General features: G+C 37.0%; 1 protein-coding gene across 14 annotated transcripts in view; it reads left to right on the top strand.

Moving 5' to 3' along the window:
* The window catches only part of ZNF385B (zinc finger protein 385B), a 169,489-nt gene extending 143,864 nt beyond the window's left edge, over positions 1–25,625 (top strand). For 13 of the 14 annotated variants that reach the window (XM_068685843.1, XM_068685844.1, XM_068685845.1 and 10 more), the window contains 4 exons: positions 19,279–19,524; positions 21,116–21,294; positions 22,440–22,541; positions 24,157–25,625. In XM_068685843.1, coding sequence (XP_068541944.1) covers positions 19,279–19,524; positions 21,116–21,294; positions 22,440–22,541; positions 24,157–24,375 — 746 coding nt within the window. In that variant the 3' untranslated portion in view covers positions 24,376–25,625. Of the gene's footprint in view, positions 1–10,892; positions 10,936–19,278; positions 19,525–21,115; positions 21,295–22,439; positions 22,542–24,156 lie in introns of all 14 variants that reach the window. The other variant, XM_068685847.1, reaches the window with a different exon arrangement.
* The last annotated feature ends 218 nt before the right edge of the window (positions 25,626–25,843 follow it).

The following is a 25,843-nucleotide window of genomic DNA, read 5'->3' as shown; positions in this document are numbered from 1 at the left end:
CTGAAATACTGTACTTGTCATCCAGGAGAAAGCACCTACTGTGGGTTACCCAAATGTTGGTCTGATATCTGGTTGTGATAGACTTGCTGCTGCCTTGATATCCATTTATCTTCAGCAGAGCTGAGCTTGATTTGGATGCCATAGGATGATTGGCACAGACAGTTTTCTGACCAAAAAAAATAAAAAAAAAAGAGAGAGAGAAAGAAGGGACCAAAACTATTTCCACACCCATGGGTATTTGTTGTCCTGTTCTCCCCACAGCAACAAAACTGCATTTGGTTCCTTAACAATGAGCTAAATTTTGCATTGAATCACCTAGAAAATCACGTTAGATTTGAGTGAGATAGTGTGAATGCAATGATATGTGTTCAGGGAAACATGCCAATTTACTATAAAACAGTTGCAAGGTACCATTTGCTCTAAATAAAATGTGCATTATCGAATAGGAAGAGATTTAAAACATTTGGTAAATATTTTACACTGTGAAACACCGAAAATAGCTTTAGTTAAAACAACTTGCCACTCCAGATGTACACTAAAACCTCAGACAATTGTTTAATAAGATTTTAGTTAAAACTTCAGAGGAATTAACTGTTGTGTAGGAATGCCTGCTATGCAGTTGTGTTATGCGCTGCCTGCCCTGCTTGTGCCAAAGGCTGATGGCCAAGTAACACAAGTTGCAGCATCTTTACCAACTCTATTATTTTCCTTTTCAATGTTTTCTCTAAGTCTAGAGCTGTCTCATGTGTTTCTTAGTCCAGCCTGTAAGATCTGTCTGTGACTTAATTTTCTTCTTCTCTGTGCAATATATCTAAAATCATTTACTCCTCTACTTCCAGTTTTTGAGAGAGGATAAAATAATCTAAGCAACAAGAGAAACCTGCTCCTGATATTGTTATAATGCCCCTGTTTTGACAGTATGTTGTTACATGTTATTAATTACTCAACACAAATTAGACAGATTGCCATCTGTGTCTGTTGGACTACACCACTAAAAGTGTTTCTACATTCAAAATAAATTTCTGTGGTGATTTAGTTATATGCTTTCTTCCAGTCTGGGGAACAGCAGAGTTGCCTGTGAAGAGCAGGCTGCTCAAAGCCTGCTGCTGCTCTTTGTAAGACTGAAGGTGAGATGTTTAGGAGGACAAAACTCTAAACCTGGAGTGACAAACTCTCCACATCCAAATGGAGTGCTGCTAGCAGAGACAGGAAATGTCTTGGAGACAGGAATTTTTAGTGAACTAGACAAGAAACAAACAAACAAAAAAAATGGACAAGAAACCAAACCATAATTTTGTTTAGCTGCACATGAACAATAGCCTCTGTAAGGGAAAGCATTCTTGAACATGTTTAGCTCTTTAACATAATGCTTATTTCAGCAAGAAGAATCACTGTGTTGCTGCTGGGAATCAATGCTATGGTGGATGTTTTTTTGTCCTTGTCAGTGGTGTTTTTGTTTTGTTTTGTGTGTGTGTGTGTTTTTCCATTAATTTATTTCTGAATATTCTAACACAGCTTTCGTTCTTTGAGAAATGGATTACCAAATATTCACTGTATAGGTATATTTCATTTTTCCTTAAAAACAAAAATAATATCTAATACTAAGAGTTTAATTTCTGTTTGTGGCCGTGGCATTTTCATCCTGTTTTCCTAAGGAAATGAAACTTAGTCATATCATCTATTCTTATCTTTGTCATGCTCTGCACGAGTTTTCACAACTATTGCCTCATGTAAAAAAGTTAATGAGATGAATGTGTGTTAAAGAAGTAGAAGTATGTTAAATAGAAGTATGGTGAAAATTGGCAACTTGGTAGAATAGAAGATTTAACATATACTCCATCCTGAGAGAAGCTGCAGAGAGCTCTGTTTTGTTTGGCCTACTGGCTGGCCTGGCACTGTTTGCCTTAAACTGGGTGATTTCAGTTTGGATTATTTGGGTGTGGCGTAGGCCTGAAAAAAATGCATTGTAAGTATAGGAAGGAGATGGGGGCTAAATGGAATCAAGGAAAGGAATTAAATCCCACCACTTGTGAAACTGTTTTAACTGTTGTATTTTGAAGCATTGCTATGTTCCTCAGAAATGTTCATCAAGAAATGTTGTTCCTGGTGTCCATTCACTGAGTATGGAAGAGGAGAATAAGAAGCTAAGAAGAGAAGAGACTTAAGTTCCAGTGTTCCTTTGTTGCCTATTGTACTTCTACTGGTATTAATGCAGAATGGGTAGAGAGTGTCATGGTACACTGATAAACTGAATTTACTGTTACGTTACATAGGTCTGCTAATAAAAGGGCACTAACAGCTTTTTTGATTTGCTATCATTTTGAGTGACTTGTTGGCATCTGACCCAAAGCTCTCCAGACAGAACAGATACTATATACTGAAATAAAATGTCAAATTTGCTAAAGAGCCACCTCTTCTGTAGGACAGACGTAACTATTTTAGATGTCATGCTATTTTTCAGAAGCAGTAGCAATCAGAAAAATAATTTCAGTGTTAGCTCATCTTGTGTGATGGATCTATCACAGGCAAGACCCCAATTCATCCAGTTCTTATTTTTCACATCTTATGATGCAGTGGTCTCTCTACAACTGTTCCTTTCAACTTGAGAAGTGTGGCTGCTGTTAGAGCTACAACGATTAAACTAATGTTTAAGGTATTTTGAGGAGTTTTCAGGAAAATGTGGGCTCCTGCAGAGACATGGACAGGGGCAACTCTGGAACTTGGTCTCACTGTGATGATTCCTAATGTGTGTGAAAGAGATGTTTGCCACTGTTATTAATACAATATGATTCAGAAATAACTTCTGTAAACTGATCATCAGCAAATGTAGTGATAAAGCCATAGTATTTGAATGCAGAATCTGCTGCATCTTCAGGTAAGTGGATATATTGATGGGTTGGATTGCACGAGTTTTGCATTCTGGTGCGATCAGACTGTTATGTGATCTAATTTTCTAAGCACAAAACTCTTCACCATTTAGAAAATACTTGTTTACTACTAGTTTGGAGTACCACTGTTTTATCCTTTTCATTGTTTCAGCAGAGAAAAATAAAAAGTCATAGATGATGGGTGCAATGTGGTTGTTCCCACACCTCTTATTAGGCTATACCTACTTGTCCTGATGGGTACTTTCAAACAGGAGCTGTCCATAGGGTATCCTTTCTGAACTTGTCTCCCAATTTCTCTAAACACCCCAAGCAAGTATAGTAACAGCTATGGAACAGCTTCATATGCTAGAAGATGAGTGCTGTGATACTGCAAGCTTTTTTGTGGCTGCTTTGAGAGAGAGTTACAGGATGGCAGCATTAACAAGCCTGTGAACTGCTCTTTCATGTGGGGCAAAGATCACCTTCCCTCCCTGTGGGACCCCATGATTTTCAGGATGGCTTCCAACAGAAATATATGTGTATACGGGAGAAACTTTATAAAAAGTCTGCACTGTTCAGTAGTTTGTCAAGCCCTTTAGGCTGAAAGATGTTGTGTTAATGTAATGTACACACGTGTGCGCATAGGTATTTCCAGTGAAATGCATCCCTTTAGAAAGGGGCAGGGGTAGCTACAAGTACATAGAATATGTTTAGAATATGCAGAGTGCATTTTAAATATAGCTCTGAGAATGCAACAGAAGATGGGTGTCTGTGATTCCAGTCTAGCATATTCTAGATGCTTATAGTGATGAGTCCTTCAGGAATGCTTATGATAATAAATGGACTAAAATGCCACTATTTACTTATCAAATGAAGAGGAATTCTTTGATTACACTTCTAAATCGAAATAAATTGTTCAAAATGAAGGAGACATGATGCAGAATCACTTTCTTAAAATTCTGCTTTGATATACAAATCAAGAATTAAATGCAATGGTTATAACCTATTAAAAAGTCAAAAACAGGTTTCAGAATTAAAAAATAAAGACTTTTTTTTTTTTCTTTGAGCCATTCTGTATATGAACTCTCTCCTCTTCAGTGAGAGCTGTTTGTGAATTATACATATATGTGTCTGTGTATCTGTATATATATACAGATATATATGGGCATTTCAAGTTCAGTTCTTGTTCAAATAAGATCAGCAGGCTCTGCTACCTGGGACTTGTTACAGATGCACCCTTTGGATGTTTTATGAAAAGTCCTTTTTGTTCAGCTGGTACATCTGCAATACCAGGCACCTAACCAGGCCAAATTCTGGATCCTGTTTCAAATTCTGGCCCCTCTTACTACCATTTTGTTCTGTAACTGCATCTCAGAGCAGCTAAATGTTCAGTGTCATGCTGATTATATTCCATCATATAAGCAGTCCTGTGCTGGTCTGTTGTGTATGGCGAGGAAAGCAGGAAAAAGATGTGACTGGAAACCTCTTTTGCCAGTTTCTTGATCCAGCTGGGTCTTTTAGGAGTTAGTCCAGTTATTACAGCATGCTAAAACATGGTATAGTGTCTGCTGCCCAAGTGGGCTAGCTCAGATTTTCAAAACAGCCCAGACAGACCGATAGACGTAAGTGCTACTTTGTCATGTAGACATATGGTAATAAGTTAGTCCATTAAGTAGCACCAGTAACTACAAGCTTCATTAGACCAAAAAACAAAACAAAAAAAGTTGAGCTTGAGGTCTTGTCAGTGATTTTAGTTCATTGAGGGCTTTCTGTGGGCACTTTGAAAATAAACCTGTATATTTTATTCCTTTTATTCCGTAGTAGAGTGCTACATATTGAATCACACTTACTCAGGCACGTTACGACGAGTTGGATTTCTTCAGTGTCCCGATTACCAGTGCTATTTATTCATCAACTATGAATGAGACATGATGTCCCATGGGATGGCTTAGTTCATATTTCACAAGCCAACCATCAGGACACTCCCTTGGTCATGTTGCTTGAGTTGCCAAACTAAACTTTTCCATATGCATCTCTGTGCTTAGAGTATCCTAAAAATGATATCCAATTCTGAAAAACCCTCTTAATATTTATTTTTAATTCATCACTTTATTTTAAAGGAATAAACTTTTTCTTTGTTTGTTTTAAATCACAATAATCTCATCGAAAGAACAAGGAGATAGGACAGCTTCCACAGCTATCTGTAGTATATCTGTTCTGGGGGATTCTAGGCTATTGTCATGGAGATGTCATTATAAGAACTTCAAAGTTTAGGATGTTTCTAGGGTATTTATTCTTAAATCCTTTGTAAAGTTTCCAAGTCATCCAGACCTCAAAGTCTATGCTGCTTATATTGTGATGAAGTTGAATTTTGTGGAAAAGAGGCTGTAGAAGCAGAGGAACATGACAATGATTTCTTTGGCTTGCTGTACATCAACGTTAACAAGTCATATTTAGAGGGGTTTTTTTGTATGCCTGTCTGAGATGATTGTCATTATGTCTAGTCTCCATCAAAAGCTACTGAAAAACCTCATCAGTTTTTCACATTTATGCTTATATAAAGAATTCTACTGAAATTATATGCTACAAAATAATAATGCATCTGTGTTTATGTGTATTCAGATAGTGCCTGCTAAGTACAGACGTATTTATGTTAAAGAAGTTAGTTTATGGTCAGCTCTAAGAGGTAAATTCAATCAGATTCATCCACCAAGGAGAGTCATTCCAGTGGTATTTTTCTGTGAAGGTCTCTGAGGATGGTAGGGTTTGTCCTCTTTTCATTAAGCATTTTACAGCCCTCAGAAAAATGCTCTATATTGCTCTATACTGCCACCTGTTGAAACTCCATCCCTAAAATAGATATAAAGGCACTATATGGAATCTGCTGCTTGACCACAGTGCTTTTTTGGTGGATGATCTAAAACAGAATTCAGGAATTCTCATAAATTCATCACATGTATGCTTTTGTTTCATGTGCAAGTACCATGCATGCATTTACATGAACATTTTATTATCAGTATTGATATGTAAAATATGCTGTCAGTGATGCAATGTTGATATTGGATTTAGTAGCAAATAGTCTCTGGGCATGTACTGGTGGGTTATTTCAGCACCTACATTAGGATGTTGCTCTTTGGTTTATGCCCTTAGGATGAAAGTTTAATCAGAAAGATTATTAGCAAATCAAAGTCTATTAACAAGAAATCATTTTATTAGGTTTGAACTTTTGAAACACTTTCTTCCCTGTCATTCTTACTGGTCATACTTTTTCAAAATGGGATTTTCAAGCCTCATCTTTCCCACGTGTGTCTTCTAACAAGCTAAATGGGAAAGCAGTTGTTCTGCATGGTTTGGTGTTGATGACTTCCAGGAGCTCCAAGGAATTCTTCAGGTGTTTCCTCAGCCTGCCTATAATATTAACTAGCACAGATCAAATTCTGCACCTCTACTGCAAACCGATTATAGGAAATTAACTGAAAAAAAATAAGTTCTGTGACTGACACAATTACATTGTTAAGCTTTTCCAATTCCTGTTCAAATTGGAAAAGGTCAATCTTTTCTTTCTCCAGTCATTATATAAATCAGAAGTACATGTAAGCACAAGATTGTTTTGAAGAAATGGTAACCTTTTTCTCCTGTATTTATTTAAAAGCAGAAGCTCTGCATTAAAAGTATACTGTCGTGGTTTAACCCGGCCGGCAGCTAAACACCACGCAGCCATTCGCTCACCCTCCCCCCTCCCTCTCTGGCACGGGGGAGAGAAATAGAAAGTGAAGCCCGTGAGTTGAGATAAAGACAGTTTAATAAGACAGGAAAATAATAATAATAAAAATAATAATAACAATAATAATAATACAATGGTGATAATAGGAAAGTAATAATAATATGTACAAACAAGTGATGCACAATGCAATTGCTCACCACCCGCTGACCGATGCCCAGCCTAACCCCGAGCAGTCCGGCCCCCTCCCCCCGGCTAGCCACCCCTATATATTGTTTAGCATGACGTCAGATGGTATGGAATACCCCTTTGGCTAGTTTGGGTCACCTGTCCCGGGTCTGTCCCCTCCCAGCTCTTACTGCACCCCCAGCCTGCCCGTTGGCAGGACAAAGCAAAAGGCTGAGATGTCCTTGGCTTAGTATAAGCACTGCTCTGCAACAATTAAAGCATCGGGGTGTTATCAGCACTCTTCTCATCCTAAGCCAAAACACAGCATTCCATCAGCTACTAGGAAGAAAATTAATTCTAACTGAAACCAGGACAAAGATTAAATACTACTCTGTGCTTTGCTGTGTGCCAGAACATTCATGTGCCCTAGATCACTAAAGCAGTGTACTACTATAAATTATTCCAGTTGTAAAAACTGGAAATTTGTTGCATATTTTTTCATTAGCATCTTTAAAATTATGCACTTTTTTCTTACTTTGGGTAGAGGTAAAGATAGGCATTGGGCTAAGCAAGAGTGACTACAGATATAGCTGGTCATTGGAGCAGAGCCCAGGGATGTTCTCAGCTACTTTTTTGTTTATTTGTTTTTATCTATATGTATACAGTCATTTAAAGAATCCACTTATATACATTGAATCTCTTGGCAACTCTTTTCTTGTTATATTGGGCATCTGTTTTTCTTGCTTGTTCTGCTAATGATGTGCCTGTTGAATATCCAATTTTTTTTGGATGATAACTGAATGAAAAAATAAATATGGAAAGTCACAATATACTAGCAAATGATCAAATACATATTTCCATAGAGGAAGCCAGAGGTGGCACAATGTCCCTAACCTAGCAGAACTAGTATGTATGACATCATTCTTTATTCATAATTGGTTATGCAACGTATTACAAGAGTTCTCAAGTCTTCAGGTATGGAAGTGGAGAAGGAGGGAAAATGAGAATAAAAGAAGCAGCTAGCAAAAAATGAGTGTAACATTGAGATACCAATGTCACTCGTCTGCTTTGCAATTTTCTAGTAGGAAGAAAGAAGATTCAGAAGAATCTTAAAAAGTGAAGGTTTTTGAATGAGATTTTGTAAAAATTTCAAAAGAGAGAAATGATATATCCTTTTTTGTCACCTCAAGATAGTTATTCTGATGGCAAATGACAGTATTATTTGCATAAGAAAAAAATTCATTTGTGATCCAAGAATGAGGTTTGTTTTTAGATGACTAAGAAATTCAAATCAGTGGATGTTCTCATATTCTCAGCAGGACTTAAATTAGACCTTTAAATTCATTAGAATGGATAATTCCCAATAAAGATATCTGCAGGGTTTTTTTTGTTTGTTTGTTTGTTTTTTGTTTTGTTTTTATAACAAGCCTGGGATGGAGTTGCTTTATCTGTATCTAATAATTCCCCAAAGCTTATTGAAGATATTGCTGAAGAAGTAAGACTGTTCATCTGATGCCAGACATTTAGCTTTCCCACATAATCAGAGAATAAATAACAGAGTGCTTATGATAACTCGTGCAATTAGTAGTTGAATGGAGTTTCGTCTGTGTCTAGTTGTGCCAAAGTTGGAGGTTGTGTCAAATCTCTAAAATTTGAGAATTAAAGGTCTTTCTTTTTCTCAGGCTTTGAGTGATCTTAGTCTCCACATGTAAAACAATGGGTAAGACCCAATACTGTTTCTTCAGGATGCTTTGGTTTGGCCTCTAAATGAAGTAAATGTTCTATTTTTGAACCTTTTTTTCCTGGAAAACATGCACTTACAAGTGAGAAAAATAGTTTTGCTGGTGGCCTTTTTTTCCCCCCTGTATTTTTTCACCAACTATTTAAGTAAAGGAAAAGACTTCAAAGAGTACAAGCCAGTCTAGTCTAGTAGCAACTTCCATACATCAATACTGTGTCTAGATTTTTTTTTGGTAAATGTTGTTTTTACTCATCTTTATATTCGTCATACTTATTTTTTTATGCAGCATAAAAGTAGGCAACATTTCGAATACAATGCTCAAGAAAAAATGCTTGTTGCTAGGGCATGACAGACAACTGAGACCATGAAGTTTGTGAGTCGGTTTTGATACAAAATAGTTCATAAATCCAGAATTGAAAACAAAAGCAAAAATATCCCTGGCTGGTACATCAGACATTTAAATAGGTCTTTTGAAAATTTACTTTATTATCCTTTCAACCTTAATTCTACAGCTGCTGCATTACTGAATTGGTGTGAGAAACATGCTGCATTTCCTATAGCATAAATATGTATATATGGTCAATAGGTTGTGTTTTATTTCCTTTTTTTTTTTTTTTTTTCTTTCAAGGCGAGTAAGTCAACTTGCATGTCTGTTAGGCAAGTTATATGCAATTTATTGGTCAAATCTTGAGGATGTGACTACATACTTGCAGTCTTCAGGCAAACCTGCCACTGAAATCAGTAAGAATGCACAATTACAGATGTCATTTAACTGAAATGAAGATGAGTGTTTCATAGTCAGCTTCAATGGCAGATCTGCCCAGGCAAGTACTGAGTCAGTAGTTCAGACACAGGACTGTGAAAATGTACTTGCATGTACGTACTTGAATGTCCATTCTTCTTGATTAATTTATTTAGACGCCCATAAATTTTGTATTGTGTTCCAAATCACTTTAGAAGCTGTGGGTAGAATTTTAAGATTATTTAAGCACAAACTGCAAGTAAAATGTGTTTCTAGTAATGTATTTCAGATTCATAGATGGAGGACATAACATTAATTTTATGGTTGAGGAGAGGACCCAAAGCATTTTTAAGAAGTTGAAGGATGTCTGGATAGAATACGCTGTTATAATTTTTGAATAATATTTTTCTAAATATTCCTATATTATTAAAATGTTTAAAAGACAATAAAATACTGTGGAATACTGCATTCCTGTATTAGTGAAATAAATGTGGCAGTCTGTAATAGGAGTATAAAATATTTACAAAACACAATAGTGTCTGGTGTTAGAGAAAGTAAGTCTTACCAGTAAAACTTTTTTTCTTTATCCTGGGTGTCACTTTATTATTATTATTATTATCATGTCATGTACTATATTTCAAACTTTGCCCAAACTATATAATAGTTCTCCAAGTCTGTTTTAATTTTTTCCATTCCAGCCAGTATAGACTGGCATACCTTAGAAAACATGAAAGATTAAGATAGTTTTAAAATAAATTTACCAAGTCATAGAGCAACAGTACTGAAGAATGCAAAGTGTGGGATATTCTCACTTAAGAATACTGCTGTAACTGAGGAATGTTTGAAATGTGAGTCTTCCTTGTTGATCCATAACTTTTACACAGTTACTTCAATATAAGTTTTTATGTATGGAAAAATGTCTGCAAGTATGCAAATAATTGACTAAAAACTGTAGGTGACGCTGTAGGGTCATCTCAAAGGCACCAAGTAGTTGGAACAGCAGGCGTTCTCTGTTGAAGAAGTTGTACAAGTAGGTGCAGAAATAAATATTTCAGGTCAAGATTTTGCAGTGGCAGAACTATGTGGATTTCTGAGTATTTTCTGATTGTCAGCAATCTACTTTCATAAGAATTAGGAGCATCCAAATTTTCTAAAACAAACCTTTATAACATTTAATCCAATTAGTTGCAAATTTATTTCATACTCTGAAAAAGAGACAGGTTCCTTTGTAAAAGAATTCCCTAGAGTCTTTGCTATGCCAATTCAGAAATAAAATATCTAAGAAATTAAGTATCAACATCACTGTTGTACCATAGCCAAGCAAGCAATACTTCTGAAATGAAAATGATCCTTCAGTTAAGCCAATTGGAGAGTAGTGATGCAGTTAATCAAATAATCAGTCTAGCTAAGGAGCTCACTCAATATTGCAGAGCCATCCAAACGTTTCCTGATGTAGCTTCAGTATCTTGACAAAACGTGTTGTAGCTTATTTCAGTGCACATATGTGCTTGAGATGAAAAGCTTCATATTTATAGCTTCCATTTGTTTCTCATCTTTGTATGGAAACAAAATTGGTTTTCTTTAGAATGTGTCAACCATTTATTTCATGTAAGTACCTTTCATTATATAACACCTAGCCATTTTTTTTTTCAGACAGGCCTGAGGTACAAGGAAGAGCGTTTTACAAAAGCTAAAGGTAACCAGAGGGTTAATGGATACTCTGTGCTGCCTGATTTGCATGTAGGTTTGCAGTGGAATTTTTCTAGAACAGAGCCCTACGGGTTTTTCAGCCTCATTTCTCAGTAGACTGCACAACTGGTGAGAAAGTAGATATTTTGTCTGACAGCCATTAGAGTCTCATTAGTCAGCAAATGTGGAGATAAAACAAAAAAGATTTCAAAATCCCTTATCAAAGTTAGCTAACTCTGTCTTAATGAGTGTCAAGAAATAATCTAATGCTCTTTTTATTTTTTTTATTTATTTTTTTTTGGGTGATGATGAGATGCAGGATGGAGTGCTTACAAATGCTGTAAAGGTTGTGACCACCAGTGACTTAATTGCTTTCCTTCTATTGGCTTCATGGCATATATTACTCAGTGTTCATCTTTTTGTTCATGAAAAGGATAACTAATTGTTTAAATGCATCCTTTATTCCTTTGTAACAGTGTGAGCCAGCAGAAGATAAGACTTTCTGTGAAGAACAATGGTTTGATGCTTTTCTTTTTTTTTTTTTTTTTTTTTTTTTTACTGGAACTATTGTCTGCATTTCTATTCACTAGAGTTTTTCTGCTGATAGATTGAGAAAGGCCCTTTTTGTCCTCCTATTAATTCAGTCATTGATCCTCTTCTCCCTCTGTATCTTGTTTCAGGGCAAACAGAACTAAACTAAATATTTCAGCTAAAATATCTATTTATATTTATATAAATATAAAATATTTATATATGTATAAATATATAATTATTTATATTTATATATTATATATATAAATATAAATATTTAAGCTAAAAATTTCAGACAGCCTTGCAACCTCTTTGGTTATCTCTCTGCTACTGTATTTTTGACTTAAATACTGTGAATTTTGTTATGGTATTTCTATGTGCAGCTTTTAATATCCAGTTCTTTCTTCCCTGTACTATTTCTTATTACTATTTTTCATAGTTTTCCTTTTTCATAATGGCATTATTGTCTTTGACAAATGCAGCTAGGTCAAAGCCAGGTATGTTCAGAAGCAATGCTGCAGGGATACTCCTGGACTCTCAGTGGGAGGAGAGCAGTAGCTTTTCTATGTTATTTCACCATTTTATGGTGAAATGAACTAAAGCAGCTGATTTTCTCTCTCCAAATTCTTCAAATCCGTCACTTTCAAAGCTCTCTGTGCATTGTTTTCCTGTTATAGTGTGCTTTTAAGGTGCTGACTTGCACTTACCACCCCTCAGCCATTGTGACCACCTTCACACCTTTTCTGGTTCTTCTGTTTGTGAAGATCTTCCTACAAACAGCTGCCACACTTACTTTTGTTACCATCACTTGAGATATATTTTTTATCCGTGATGGAGTGAAAAACAGAAGAAAGCTTATGAAAAGTTTGGCTGCCACACCAATGCGTATGTTGGTGACCTGTTCTGTCTCCTGTGATTTCATATATGTCTGTCTGCAGCTGTGATCTCTGCTTTTAAACTGTTGATCATTTGGTCTGGTGACCGTCTTGCTGTTATGTGCAGAAAGCTCAGAATGGCAAGGTCAAATGAAAAGCTGCAGTAATACCAACTAACTGGCCTCTTTTCAGCATTGTCAGTGGCTTTATAAAGGAGAGTAGGAAGAAACTAAGTTTCACTTAGTTTTGTGTCAGACATGCCAACAATCTAAAATATTGAGTTTTAACTGAGTTAGAATTTTATCTTTCAATAAATACATTTTTACTCTGCCTTTAGTGAGACCAATTTAACAACAATTATTAGTTTTTCAGCAAAATTTCTTGGATTCTATATGGATGTAATTAATATAATTTAGTTTACCTTTGCTATGCACTTGATAAGGTTGTATAACTTGTTGTATAAATATTTATACAACAGTCTAACAACGTGATTGATCTCCTTGTCTCATTCTGCAGTCACTGAATGCTTTAAAGGTTGTTTAATGCAGCCCAATTGTCATAATCATATTTGGAGCTGTTGAAATTACAGGGAGAACCTGAAAGCTGGTTTCCCTCAGTACAGCTCTGCTTGTTTGGGAGATATGCCTGCTTTACCTCAGAGTCTCAAATAGTCTAAAAAATAAGCACTTCAGGTTAATACTGGTGCCCAGTCACACAGTCCATGTGAACTCAGGGCTGTCGTACCTCTTTGCACTTCATTTCTAGTGACAACCTAAAGCTATTCAAAGTTGTAAAACCCATAAATAAAACAGAAACTCTTCCTTTCAGAAATCACTTTCGTTATTGTTGTTACCATAGGAAACTCCATAGTCAGAAATTAATATGAGGTGGTCAGAATCATCAAGCTATCCAAGTTCTTAAAAGCTGTTCCATCAGCAGTGATGTGGTGTAGCACAGAGCTGTAAATAAGGCTGATACTGCCAGACGCTTTGCACTTAACCATGCATCATCTGTTCTCTGGTAGCATGGCACTGATAACTATTCAGTGATCAAGCTGTGCTTTAGTTTGTTCCTTGTGGGTCTCCTAACATAGCTTGAGGCTGGAAGTTACACTGGAAATTGCACAACTGTTTCTTTTAGGTTCTTCAAGATGAAAGGGACCATAAGTATTTCAGGTATTTACTGTTTTCTTACTTTTATAAAAGAGAATCAAAAATATCTAGACTACCAGAAACAGTTTTTCCATTATGCTCTTTTCCAGGCTGGAAGTACGTTTTGTTCTTTGAGAAGGTGAAAACTATATAATAATAATATAATCTTTCATAAAATCTAATCTCAATTTGTGGGATGAGAAATTAGCAAATTCCTCAAAAGAGCTCTGGTGCAGGGCCGTGTAGAGCAGCAGTGGCCACTTTACAACTGGTGTACTGTGTTTTGGTTGTAAGTAGTTTGTGTAAGGCTACTGCTCAGCTGGGTGATGCCAGGTATGACCAAGTAACAAAGATAAGTGTGAAGCATACGTACACACACACGCAGAAATGTATTCTCAGTAAATAGTACATTGTTACTTCTGAGTAGATTTATTTAAGTATAGGTAGAAAATGTACATGACAGTTCTGTAAGGGTTATTAGGATTGTAGCAGTACTCTCTACCTAAAAGCTTTTGGTATATGTGATGGAAAGGGCTTCTGCAGGTGTATCCCATACATAATCTAAATCTTGGATAACCTGTAAATTTTATTTCGGTTGCTATTTGAACAAGCTTGTGAAGCAGAAGTTTATTGCAAAGATATGTTATGTACATCTTCAGTGATAAAAACTGTAGGTAGACATGTTGTAGGATGTAAGTAGAAATAGCTATTATTGATACATAAAACTGGTATCATTTGAATTTCTAGGTTTATACACGAGTTTTATAATTCTGCTTGTTTTTATTTTTATTAGGAATCTGGATTAAGAAACATGAATTTTAATTTATTTCTCCATTAAAAACAGCACATATATTTTCATCATAAATTCCAAGTGAAAACTTCTATCTATCGTGTATGGAAATCATCACTCACACTCTAGAGAAAAAAATAAAATTATATATACATACATATATATATATGTGTATATATATATATATATATATGTATATATATATATATATATAGTGATTTCCTGGCTGTAAAAAGCAAGACCTATTTAGTACATTTTCATATGGTAAGAGACCATTTTAAAATATAAAAATCTAAGGTACAGATATATATATATTATAAAATTATAAACACTTGACACAAATTACAAAGTAAGCAAAGTGATTTCTCTTAAAAGTACCTTGTTAACTAAACTGCTTAATTAAATGATGAAATGGTTAGGGGAAAAAAATTGTGTTGTTTTCTGTATGGCCTGCACTGATGGTCAGTCCGTGCATGGGGATGGAGCATTGACATGCCATTATTAGGAACCAGGAGAGGATACAACTGCACAAAGGAAATGCAGGTTGAGTGTCACAGGGAAGAAGTTGTATGGTAGTGGCTTTGCCCCTTCTTGAGCTCTGTAACAGCAACAGTAGTGAGAGAAACATGAACTACACAGGGCGGTACGTCACTTGGACTGGCAGGGAGCTAGAACCGGTTAGATTTAAGGCTGTCAGATGTTATCCTATGCTGTTTTCTAACTTGGATACATAAAGCCAAAATGAGGTACTACTAATTAAATAAATAAGTCTTGAATTCTAACGGTGCTGACGCAGACATGAGGCAAACAACCACGAATATATGAAAACAACTTCAAAGCAGAATTGAAACAATGTAAGTAGGCAACAAGAGCATTGGTATTACTAAGCCCAAAGCAATACTTAATTAGCTTGCTTAATTTTTTCCTTGGGCTCTATTTCAAAATAAATTCAGGCTTCAGTAAGAGCTCAAAATGAAACACTGATTTATTTCTCTGGAGTCCTGAGGAAAAGGCAGACTTAATTAAAAGACAGAAATTTAACACAGATGAAGTATGGCCTTCTGTGTGGAAAACAAACATAGTCCAGTACAGTGCAACAGTACAAATTAGATTTTCGATGGACTCCTTGCATGTGAGTTGTGATGTGGGCATTTCAAGTTAACCCTGGGTCAGACTGAGTCACAGCTGCAGCTTGCTGGGAGGAGACTGACACCGTCTGGGTCTTCTGATTCCAGTTCCCTTCTGAGGAGCTGTAGGATGGTGATCTTCCTGCTTTCTATATGTATATGATCTGCATTTCCTGTGCTTTGCATAGTTGAATACTTGGTAGGCATTTGTCTCAAACAAAACTGTAGGTAATGGTGTTTTGAATTCTGTAGACTGAAAACAATAAGTTAGTATCCAAAGCCCATTTGGGGAAGTGCAATTTTCTGATTTAGAAGGCAGGAAAAAAAAAATCTTGTCCCACTGCAGTGATAAATATGTACTTAGCTCACTGAACTTTCTGTGTGAGTTAAACTGTCTAATAACCTTCCAATTACGACTTTTGAAGATGTTCTGCATTAAACACTTAAAACGGTGGAAGGAAACATCAACTTATATAGAGGCATGTATCTCTCCACATAAACACACAGGCACATGGAGCTGATCAGTGTGAGGAAGCTCTCCAAATGATACAATTACTATGTGAACTGTAGTTCTTTCCAAAAGCCCAGACAGTGGCAGAATTTTGCCCAGCTGGATGCTGCTAACTTCTCTCTAGCTTTCCAGAAGTTTTCTTGTCATCGCGTTACGCATTATATACTCTAGAATTGCTTTGTATTATGAAGAGTGAAAATGCTGTAAACCTTGGGAATATTTTAAATATTGACATACTACATCTGCTGGCATTTGAGCCTCAGAACTAAATATCCCTTAATGGTGGCTGGTGAAGTGAGGAGAAATGGGAAATGAAATCTTGCATTTTTCAATCAGCTTTTAAATTCAGCAATGGAAAGCTGTCATTCTCTGATGGTGATTGGTGACCTGTGTAAAATGGATCTTTCTCCATTGTTTAGGATCCTACTTTACAGGTGCTTAATGGCAAAATCCACAACTGGAAATCTGTTCCTCTATGTAACAGAGGGGTTGGAGAACAGACCTGTGCAGTGCCTGCACGTGGGGCAGTGAGGGCCACCCCTCTCTGCTGGGCTCCTCTGTCCAGAGCAAGCCCATCTCAGTCTCCAGGGAGTGTTTCAAAACCACCAAGCACCAAGCTTACATCAATCAATAAATAAATAAATAAATAATGGGAAACAATATAAGACAGACCAAGTAGAAGTATAGTTTATATATATACTAACATAAGACTTGCAGTTCTGTAGGTGTATTTTTCTTTTATGGCCTGAAAGGCAAAATACCAAAGAACCTTCCTCTGCTCGAGTCAGGCCCCCACACATTTGGACACGATGCCTCTTGCAGTCTGGCAGTTTATCGCATAGAACAACAACAAGAAGTCTATTATCCTGTAATGTGAACTCACAAATGGCAGCAGTTCAGAACACTTTCCCTGTAGATATTAGCACTGCTGAGAACTTTCCATACTGAAAACTCTTTAATTTAGCATGTTAGCAGATGTAATTTATCAAAACCCTTTATTTTATGTATGCTCACAAGCCATATGCTGTTTGAGGTTTTTGCAGATGTAACTGATTACTACAGTGACATTAAAATTGAATAGTCTATGAACTGTGATTTAACATCGCTTTCTTTTGTCATACATTATCAATCAAAATACTTTCAGAATCTGGCTTTATCATATATTCAGTCCTAATAGCAGGCTTCATACTTGATCATTTTATGTCCTGTATATTTCATATTGTGTAATTTCAAAGTATTTTTATAGCTATTTTAAAAAATAATCAATTCTTTTATTAGAATTTCCTTTCTGCTGTTTTTTAACAATTTAAAATTGATGTACTGCAATGCACTTCTGGGAAATATGCCAAAACCCATGCATTTTGAGTATCAAAATGCCTGTTCACAGTTCACACGTGCTCTCAATTTCTTGTAGGGGGTACAATCCTGTTTTCAGAATTCTTGGTAATGCAGCATTGGGAGGATGCGCAGAGTGATGTTACAACAGAGTGTAGTAGCTGTAAACATATTTCAAGGAGCAGTATTTAAAAATAACTGAGTGTTCAAAATAGAACCTAGCTTTTAAATTGGTTCAACACATTTTAAACTATGCCATAGGTTTCAGATGGGATATAAGTAATTTTGAAGAGGTTGCTGTTAAGTGATTGTACTTAGACATTGGTTCCTGTTGCAGTTACTTAATACTTTAGCGTTCTTTTGAATCTGAAGGACATCAAAACGTCCCATCTCAACCAGAAAAAACTGTCATGAAAGTCAAGACAGAATCTAGCAGTGGTCATAAAGAATGACTAAGGACATTATTTATACAAGCCATTTAAATATTAATTGCAGTGGGTGAATGAATAAGAAATGCTCTTCTCATCCCTTTCCAGATTTTCTTCTCTGAAGTAGAGGGAACAGTCATCTTGTGGACTTAAAGAAATGACAGTACTAATAAATTTGTGGTATTCCTCACTAGAGATTAAGTGTTTTGAAGTATAAAGTATAAATGATGTGCATGGAAAAAAAAATACAATGTAAAAGTAGCTATATGAGTTTCTAATTTGTTCTGATAAAACAAGAAAGAAACATTAATTTTGAGAAGATGCTAATCTGCATCATCATATACATATTACTTTATGCACTTTATCCCATATGTTTTGTATCATGTCCTATTTGGGCTTGTGCTGCAAGTGATGGAACTATGATTAATCCTAAATGTAGAGCTGGCCTTTGATACTGCATAAATCTCAGAGATATAGAAATGTCTAGGCTGATATTGGTTGGTCTTTAATAAAATTAGATCTATAGTCCTTTTCTATATATTTAAAAAATAAAAATTAAAAAAAAAAAATCTTAAAATGCAAACTGGCAGATGCCACCGTTATTTAATAGAATTGAAACTTTGTGATCTTTTGTTCCACTGATGGTGGCATTTTTTTCAGTGACAACAGGTCTCAGTCTGAGGCTTTCATTTCATGTGTCCATTTTGTCAGGGCTGCTCATACCAGCAACACTGCACTTTTTCCCCCTCTCATCACTTGTACTTTATAGGTGAGCTGGTACCAGTATAGCTTGTGGTCAGGAGGACTGCAACTGAATAACTTAAAATGCAATGAGTTCTTGTAGACAACACGTACGCAAGGACAATTTGAATATTGGCTCTGGTTCAAAGTTCCTCTTTAGACACATTTAAGACATTTAATCTCTCTGCCTTGTGATTACCATCTGTAAAATGAAGTAATACCTGCCTACCTGTCTCATAAGAGCACAGATTATTGATTCATGGTTGTGAAGTGATAAAGGAATATGCTGAATGCACATCAGAGCCATCAAATCTCCGGATGTGTGGGGAATAGTTCTTGGAAAAATCTAAAAATATTAACAGCTGTGCTCATGTGTATAGTGTAGCACCATACTCTAGCTGAATGGAGGGATATCATATGTCAAGACAGTGCTGGAGCCTTTGAGTGTCCTCCCAGTGACTTTGAGAAATTCGAGCCATTCCAAAGACAATATATTGCTTTTTGGGAGTATTTTTGTAATCCCCAGTACAAAGCCTCATGAGTTTCTAAGCACTCTTCACTCTTTAACCCTGGCTGCCTTTGAGCTTTCTTGGGCTCCTTTCAGCTGGCCAGAGCTGCAGCATGACAGCAACAGCAGCTGGCATGACTTTGTTGAAGTCATTGGTAATGGTAAACTTAAAAGCAGGAAAGTCATTACACACATTTTGTGGTTGGATTTTAACAAGATTTCAAGGATGCTGCTGGCCTGTATAAAATTGGATGACTTAGGCCCCTGTTGTGTTAGCTTCACTAAAACCACAGGACTATTGCTGTATGATTGTTTGTGCGCAGCATATTTGACAGATATTTTGCTTCTTTTAGAAGACAAAGGGAAAGCAAAAACCAATAGTGCAAGTCAGAATTCCAGTACAGAAGCGGGTGCTTTTCTTCCAAAGCCTGGAGCAGCAGCAGCAGCACCTGTAACACCTGCATCATCCTCCAAGAGCACAAATGGGGCTCCTAGCACAGTGTCTGAGTCAGAAGAGGAAAAAGCCAAAAAACTACTTTACTGTTCATTATGCAAAGTGGCTGTAAATTCTCTGTCACAACTAGAAGCGCACAATACAGGTGAGTAGGTACACAACGTGAGTTTTGTGTTAATTTCCAAAAATTCAAGGTAAAAACTGGCTTTCTGATACCATGGTAGCCAGAATTCACTGAAGAGTCTTTTAGTTAAAACTTACAATGGCAAGTTGCTAAAACTTTTGTGTTAATGGCAATTTGATGTGTGATGTTTGATATTTTATTAAAGCTCTCTATAAATTTTGGAACTGTCTGTCAAGTACTCTATAAGCTTTTAGCTGACAATATCCCTACAGTTCATGTTACTTTGTCATATTCCATGATATCTCCATTGTGGTTTCTGTAGCACCAAGGTTTCTAAAATGTCAGTTCTGTATCTCTCTCATATTTGAGCTGTCTGTCTCTGGTGTCTGCTTTTTGCTGGCACAATTTTTAGTAACTTTTGTTATTTGATATTTTTGCTATTTTTAGTGTGGACTCCTTAAATTTCCTAGATGTCCTAGAATCTTTGGATTATTGAGAATCAGATATGCTCTCCTCATTCCTCTCATAAATCTTTTAAAAGGCCACAAGCAGCAATCTCTAATGTACTCTGGCTGCTCTGTGATGTGCTGGTGATGTAAAGCTTGTTAACAAACCATTGAAGCTGGTTTTACAGCTGTAATCCATTTTTGAAATGGCAAAAGCAGCCACTTCTTCCAAATCGGGGATACTTATTGCAGTCTCCATCACCGCCACCACCTCTGATGACAAGCTGTGGTAATAACTGTGTGCCTGTACAGTCTCTCATTTTACACCTTCCTGGATGGTCCCACAGTCACCATTCTGTTTTAATTATTAAAATTCTTAGAAATATGTGCTGCTCTTAAATCTGCCTTCCTCCACTTCAGCAGAAGTCAGTATAGATTTATTTCTGAGGCACCTGTACTAGAGAAATTGCTATGATGGCCTGTGCATAAAAGTTTTCTCAAAGAGATTAATCCAGAAAACTCCTGTCTCTGCTTAGTATAGTCTTTCTTTACACCTCAAGTTTCAGGGTGACCAGGACCTCCAAAATCATATAGATTCAGGGGAAATCTTTAAGTATTTCCTCATTGACCGTTTATCAGTTCCCACATTTAAAGCCAAAGGTTGAATTCTGGCCCTGGGTAAATCCTTGGAAAAAAAATGAATCCAAGTAACAGAGACAATATACCATGCAGTCTCTTTTCTTCCACATATCATCCATCTGTATTGTGGCTGCTGGCTTAGTCACAAATTCACAGATTTTGAATGATCCCTCTGTTTTTTCTCTTGGCTAATGCCCTTTTCATGCTGTGATCCACTAGCTTCTGGATTTTGTTCGAAGGGTTTTGGCAAACCAGGTCATGCAGCCACACACTGCCCCCACACAGGAGCCAGCAGCCCAGCATCCCTGCAACTCCTTTCTGTACAAATGCTTCTTCTGTTGTGCTTCCCCTTGGACTGAGGAAGTGGGAGCAATGCTGACCAAAAGCAAGGTCTTTGTTAATCCTGACCTGTGGTAGTTCTGACTATTCTGTCTTGAAAATAAATGTGTTACAAGAAGTGCCATGGCTAATGGACAAGGTTGTATGATGCTGGTCATTAATTCATCTTCAATCTGTGTGTCCATTAGGCTCCAAGCACAAGACAATGGTCGAGGCTCGAAATGGTGCTGGCCCCATTAAGTCTTACCCTAGACCTGGATCCCGGCTGAAGGTTCAGAATGGCAATAAAGGCTCAGGACTGCAGAACAAGACATTTCATTGTGAAATCTGCGATGTCCATGTTAATTCAGAAATTCAACTTAAACAGGTAGCTTGTGTGTGTCTGAGGCTTAAATCTCTTGTTGTTAGTTATGTTGCAATATTATAGGTGGGATATAGATCTGTGTGAAGATGTTTTGCCATAAAATGAACTTCTACAAAGTATTTGTTTTCCATCACCCCACAAATATTTCTAAATATCCATTGAATTCACCTAATTGTTACAACTGAGAAAAAAAAATTGGGGGGGTGGGGGGGGGAAGGTGACTCAAGAGTTGTAAAGCAGGGGTGGACAAAATGTCAGTATCAATTAATAGCACAGTAGATCTAGTTTAAAAGTTTTCTGTGGCTCAATAAATTTGAACTTAGGTCCCCCAACAACCAGAAATCCTGGGCCAAGGTTCTCTGAATTCCTGTTTTGGTTCTGTTTTAATCTGTTGGGATATTTTTTAATAATCTTTGAATCCAAGAGGGAGAATGTGACTTGACTCTATTGGTTTAGGACAATCAGTGGGAGGGTAATACCGGGGATATGTCTCAACTGTGTGGAGCACCCCTATCATTAGCACTGCAATATCAGCATAGCTGCATGAAGATGCAGGTCTGCCCTGACCAAGCCAATGAGCCCTGGGTTCAGAGCAATGCAATACAAATTTGTTGTTTCTGATACCCAAACTGGAATCTCCAACTGGATGGTGCTGTGCTGTGTGAACCTGTGCTCTCCTTCACAGTTACTTCAGTTATCTCTAAGACAGTATTAAATTGCATGGTGTACACATACCCCTGGGTACTGGTTCTTCCTTCAGTTAATATTGAATTATTTATGCAACTGAACAGTATTAGAGAGACGGAAGTTCGCCTCCTATGTCTGAATATCCTTATGACCTAATGATTACCACTCAGCCTGGTTCAAAGTTTCTCAAGTAGAAAACGGAAGTACTAACCAAAATACCAATAATTTGCAGAGCCTTTCTTGGATCACAGAATTCGCTGTATTTGATTAGTTTCTCATTCTCTGTTTGATGTGCTCCAAATGGTTATGTTTAATTTAGCAAAACTCATCTTTGCTCTCTCTAAAGAACCTACTGTATGTTACAAACAGGGGCTTAGGCATACCCTGCCGATAAATCAGTCTGAAACTCAAAGTTGAGAAATGTTTAACCAGTTAATTAAATGTGAGAATATTTATTTCAGCACATTTCCAGCCGAAGGCATAAGGACAGAGTTGCAGGAAAGCCTATGAAACCTAAATATAGTCCTTACAACAAACTGCAGCGCAGCCCAAGTATTTTAGCAGTAAGTATTTTTTTTTTCTCATCATTGTCTGTATGAATTTGTGACCTTGGGGACTCCCGCCACACAGAGACAGGAGCATGACAGACCTGACACTTGCACAGAGCTTCTCCCCCTGCAGGCTCGCTCTGTGCTGGGATCAGATTTGAAGATAGTTATGTATGCTGTCTGCCCCATCAAAGGCATGCAGACGACTCTGGGAGTGTTATTTACCTCTAGGAAGGAGGGAATTATCAGTGGGATGTGGAATGTGAACCACATGCCCTGTGGAAAGGTATCAGCTCTGTTGCATTGGTGCACTTCTTGAAGTCTGAAACATATATTCTGTCTTTCCAGGCACCTGAGATAACTCTCAGTTATGATGGATGCAATCAGGGAAAAGGACGTATGATGTTAAGATATAAAAATACTAATGCTCATACTCTCTATGTAGCAAAGCAGAGGGCTGAGCAGATGTATTATGTTGCTGAAAAAGAGTTATCAGTTCTTTAGGAGAATCGATTGCCTATCAGCATGCTTGGGCAGTGTCTATCACTATCAAAACACCTTGCCTCCCTCTGTGCCCCCTGCTGTTCCCCTCTCACACCCACCTGCATTTCCAAGAATTCCCCAAGCTGGCTCTGCCAGTCCAATGCAGCCTAAGTTCAGGCTGTCTGCAGCACAACACAGATTGTATGTTTATTTGCTCGTTCATGACTCAGCCTGTATTTTATTCATTAAGGGAAAGTGCATGTCATCTATGGTGCAAAAACAAGTCATAGGCTGGAAAGAGAGACATGCAAATGTGTGTGCGCAAGAGTAAGCACTGAAAAGCCTTTAAAAGCTAAACTACTAATGGGTCTCTCTAATTGTATAGAGGCAAATGAAAATGCTGAGGGCTTTTTGTGAGTCTCCCTATTCAATAACCTTCCCCATTTGTGTGCACTGTTTTATAATGTATCAGGTATGCAGAGGCCTCCACTAACAAAGGAAAGATTTGAGCATCTTTGCCCCACAAACATGTATGTGTTGTGATACCTGCCATTTTCAGTGAAACTGTATTGTATGTGTTTCTGGTTAGCTTTTTCACCACAAGATAGTTCTGAGTGATAAGTTTCACCACAAGCTAAGCTGAGTGATAATTTTTTTCAGAAAAATTTATGGTATTGATCTTAAAATATGTGTGTGTGTGTGTGTGTGTTGATAAGAACAGCTCTGCATCAGCAGGTAAAAAGATGGCTGAACTAGTATCAGCTTTCCAATCTGACCACTGGACATTTCTACAATTTATTTTTGCAAGTGAAAAACTTGACTTTTTACATTGATGTCTTAGTTGTGGTTTATATATATATATATATATTTTTTTTTTTTCAAACAATAATGATTTATATAATTTACTCTTGCTCACTTGCAAATGGCGCTCCCTTCTAAACCTGCCTGACTGCCCTACTCTTGAGATTTGTGTGTTGTGGAATATAGTTTAGTTGCTTTAATTGCCTCGAGAGCAAGAGGGTAATGTGGGTGTTACCCCTGAGCAGCCAACACCAGGCTCTGTGCATCAGGGTTTGTTCTTCCCCTATGAATGAATGGTCGTGGGGAGAAATGTACTTCACTGCCCTTTTTGTTTGCTTTATTCCAGGCAAAACTTGCATTCCAGAAGGATATGATCAAGCCTCTGGCACCTGCATTTCTCTCCTCTCCGCTGGCGGCGGCTGCAGCAGTGTCATCTGCTCTGTCCCTCCCTCCTCGTCCCTCTGCTTCCCTCTTCCAGGCACCAGCGATACCCCCAGCTCTCCTCCGGCCGGGCCACGGGCCCATCCGTGCAACACCCGCCTCGATACTTTTTGCACCGTACTGATTTGATCAACGTAAACAAGAGATAGCTATGGCCAGTAGAAAGGGTGAAAGAAAAGCAAGCAAGGGGTCTTTCTCTTTTGAAATGCCATTTGGTGTGACACCTCAACCCACTGCACCATAAAAGTCATCACTGATGGTACTGCATTTGGAGTCTAGACAGCTCTCTTTCTCAGTCTCTCTCTCTCTCTCTTTTAATCCAAATAGACAGTGATTTACTAAAAATTTAAACGCTCATAAAATTATATCATTAAAGATTCATGTATCTATTAATTATTATTTTTTGCAATGTGTATGACACACCTTGGAAACAAGGAACATAAAGTATTTTCCTGGCAGACTTGAAAACTAGGGTCTTCCTCGCTCACACTTATGTAAATAGCCCTCTGGAAACCAATGGGGTACAATCTAGCATGGAAAAAGATAGATGAGCCAAGTGCTTGATTGTGGGTAACATCTCAAAAATGAACTGTGTCCTTTTCTTTTCAATGTGCTCTTGTTGACAGGGATTGTATACTGTCCTAGGCCCCAGTACTGGTGTATCTTGTGTAGTACTGAAGATGTATCACATGTCTGATTTTAAGGTTTTTAGTTTCTGTGCAGACGTTTGAACTCAATGCAGCGCTAAAGTTTTGTTTTGTTTTTTTTTTTTTTAATTCTTTTGTGTCACACTTTATTTAGAGAGATTAAAACTAGAAAGCCATATAACATATAGTTAAGATTACTACTTGTTTGCTACTTTTATTTAACTTATTTTTGTTGTTTCCTCACTGGTGTTGCTAAGCAATGTTTAAAGAGAAAAAAAAAAAAAAAAAAGCTTTTCAATTGCACATTACCAGAGCTCACATGCATTGTTCAAGAAGACAATGGATCCATGTATTTGTACGTAAATATCCTTTTTCTTCATTTCTAACTAGTTTCCTTTGTAACGATGCTGCATAACGTTGTGGCTCCCTAATGCAATAATGTACAGAACATGAAATATTTATAATTGACTGTCTTATCTGTTTACTTATTATATTGCAGTAATGCCCCTCCTCTCTTCTTACCTCCCCAACCCTTTTATAAAGGTGATATCAATATGCAGTACTCAGACTGAAGTCATTATGTGACAATAGGGGAAAACATGGAAGAAAGGAACAAAAAAATATATAGAGAATTAACTTTTAGAGCATCTTTATCTGCAATCCATAATAGTAAAATGTCTGTGTATTTTTTTAAATGTATCTTTTCAATAAAATAATAAGGAAAATATACATGCTTCTTGTGTTTATTTGTTGGTACAGAAGAAAACACTTGGAACAAACAAATTTAGCTAAAGGAGTCTTTAGGAGCAAGCAAAGCATTCAAGTTGCAATAAAGTATAATTACAGAACCTGTATTTACTTCCCTAATATCTTAATTTCTTTGCCTTGCTACATCCTGTTACAGCCTTTTCTGGGGCTTTTTTGCAGTAAGACTGTAAACATTCA

This window comes from Anas acuta, chromosome 6 (genome assembly GCF_963932015.1).
Source record: "Anas acuta chromosome 6, bAnaAcu1.1, whole genome shotgun sequence".
NCBI classification, from domain to species: domain Eukaryota; kingdom Metazoa; phylum Chordata; class Aves; order Anseriformes; family Anatidae; genus Anas; species Anas acuta.
This window is presented reverse-complemented; position numbering and strand designations above follow the sequence as displayed.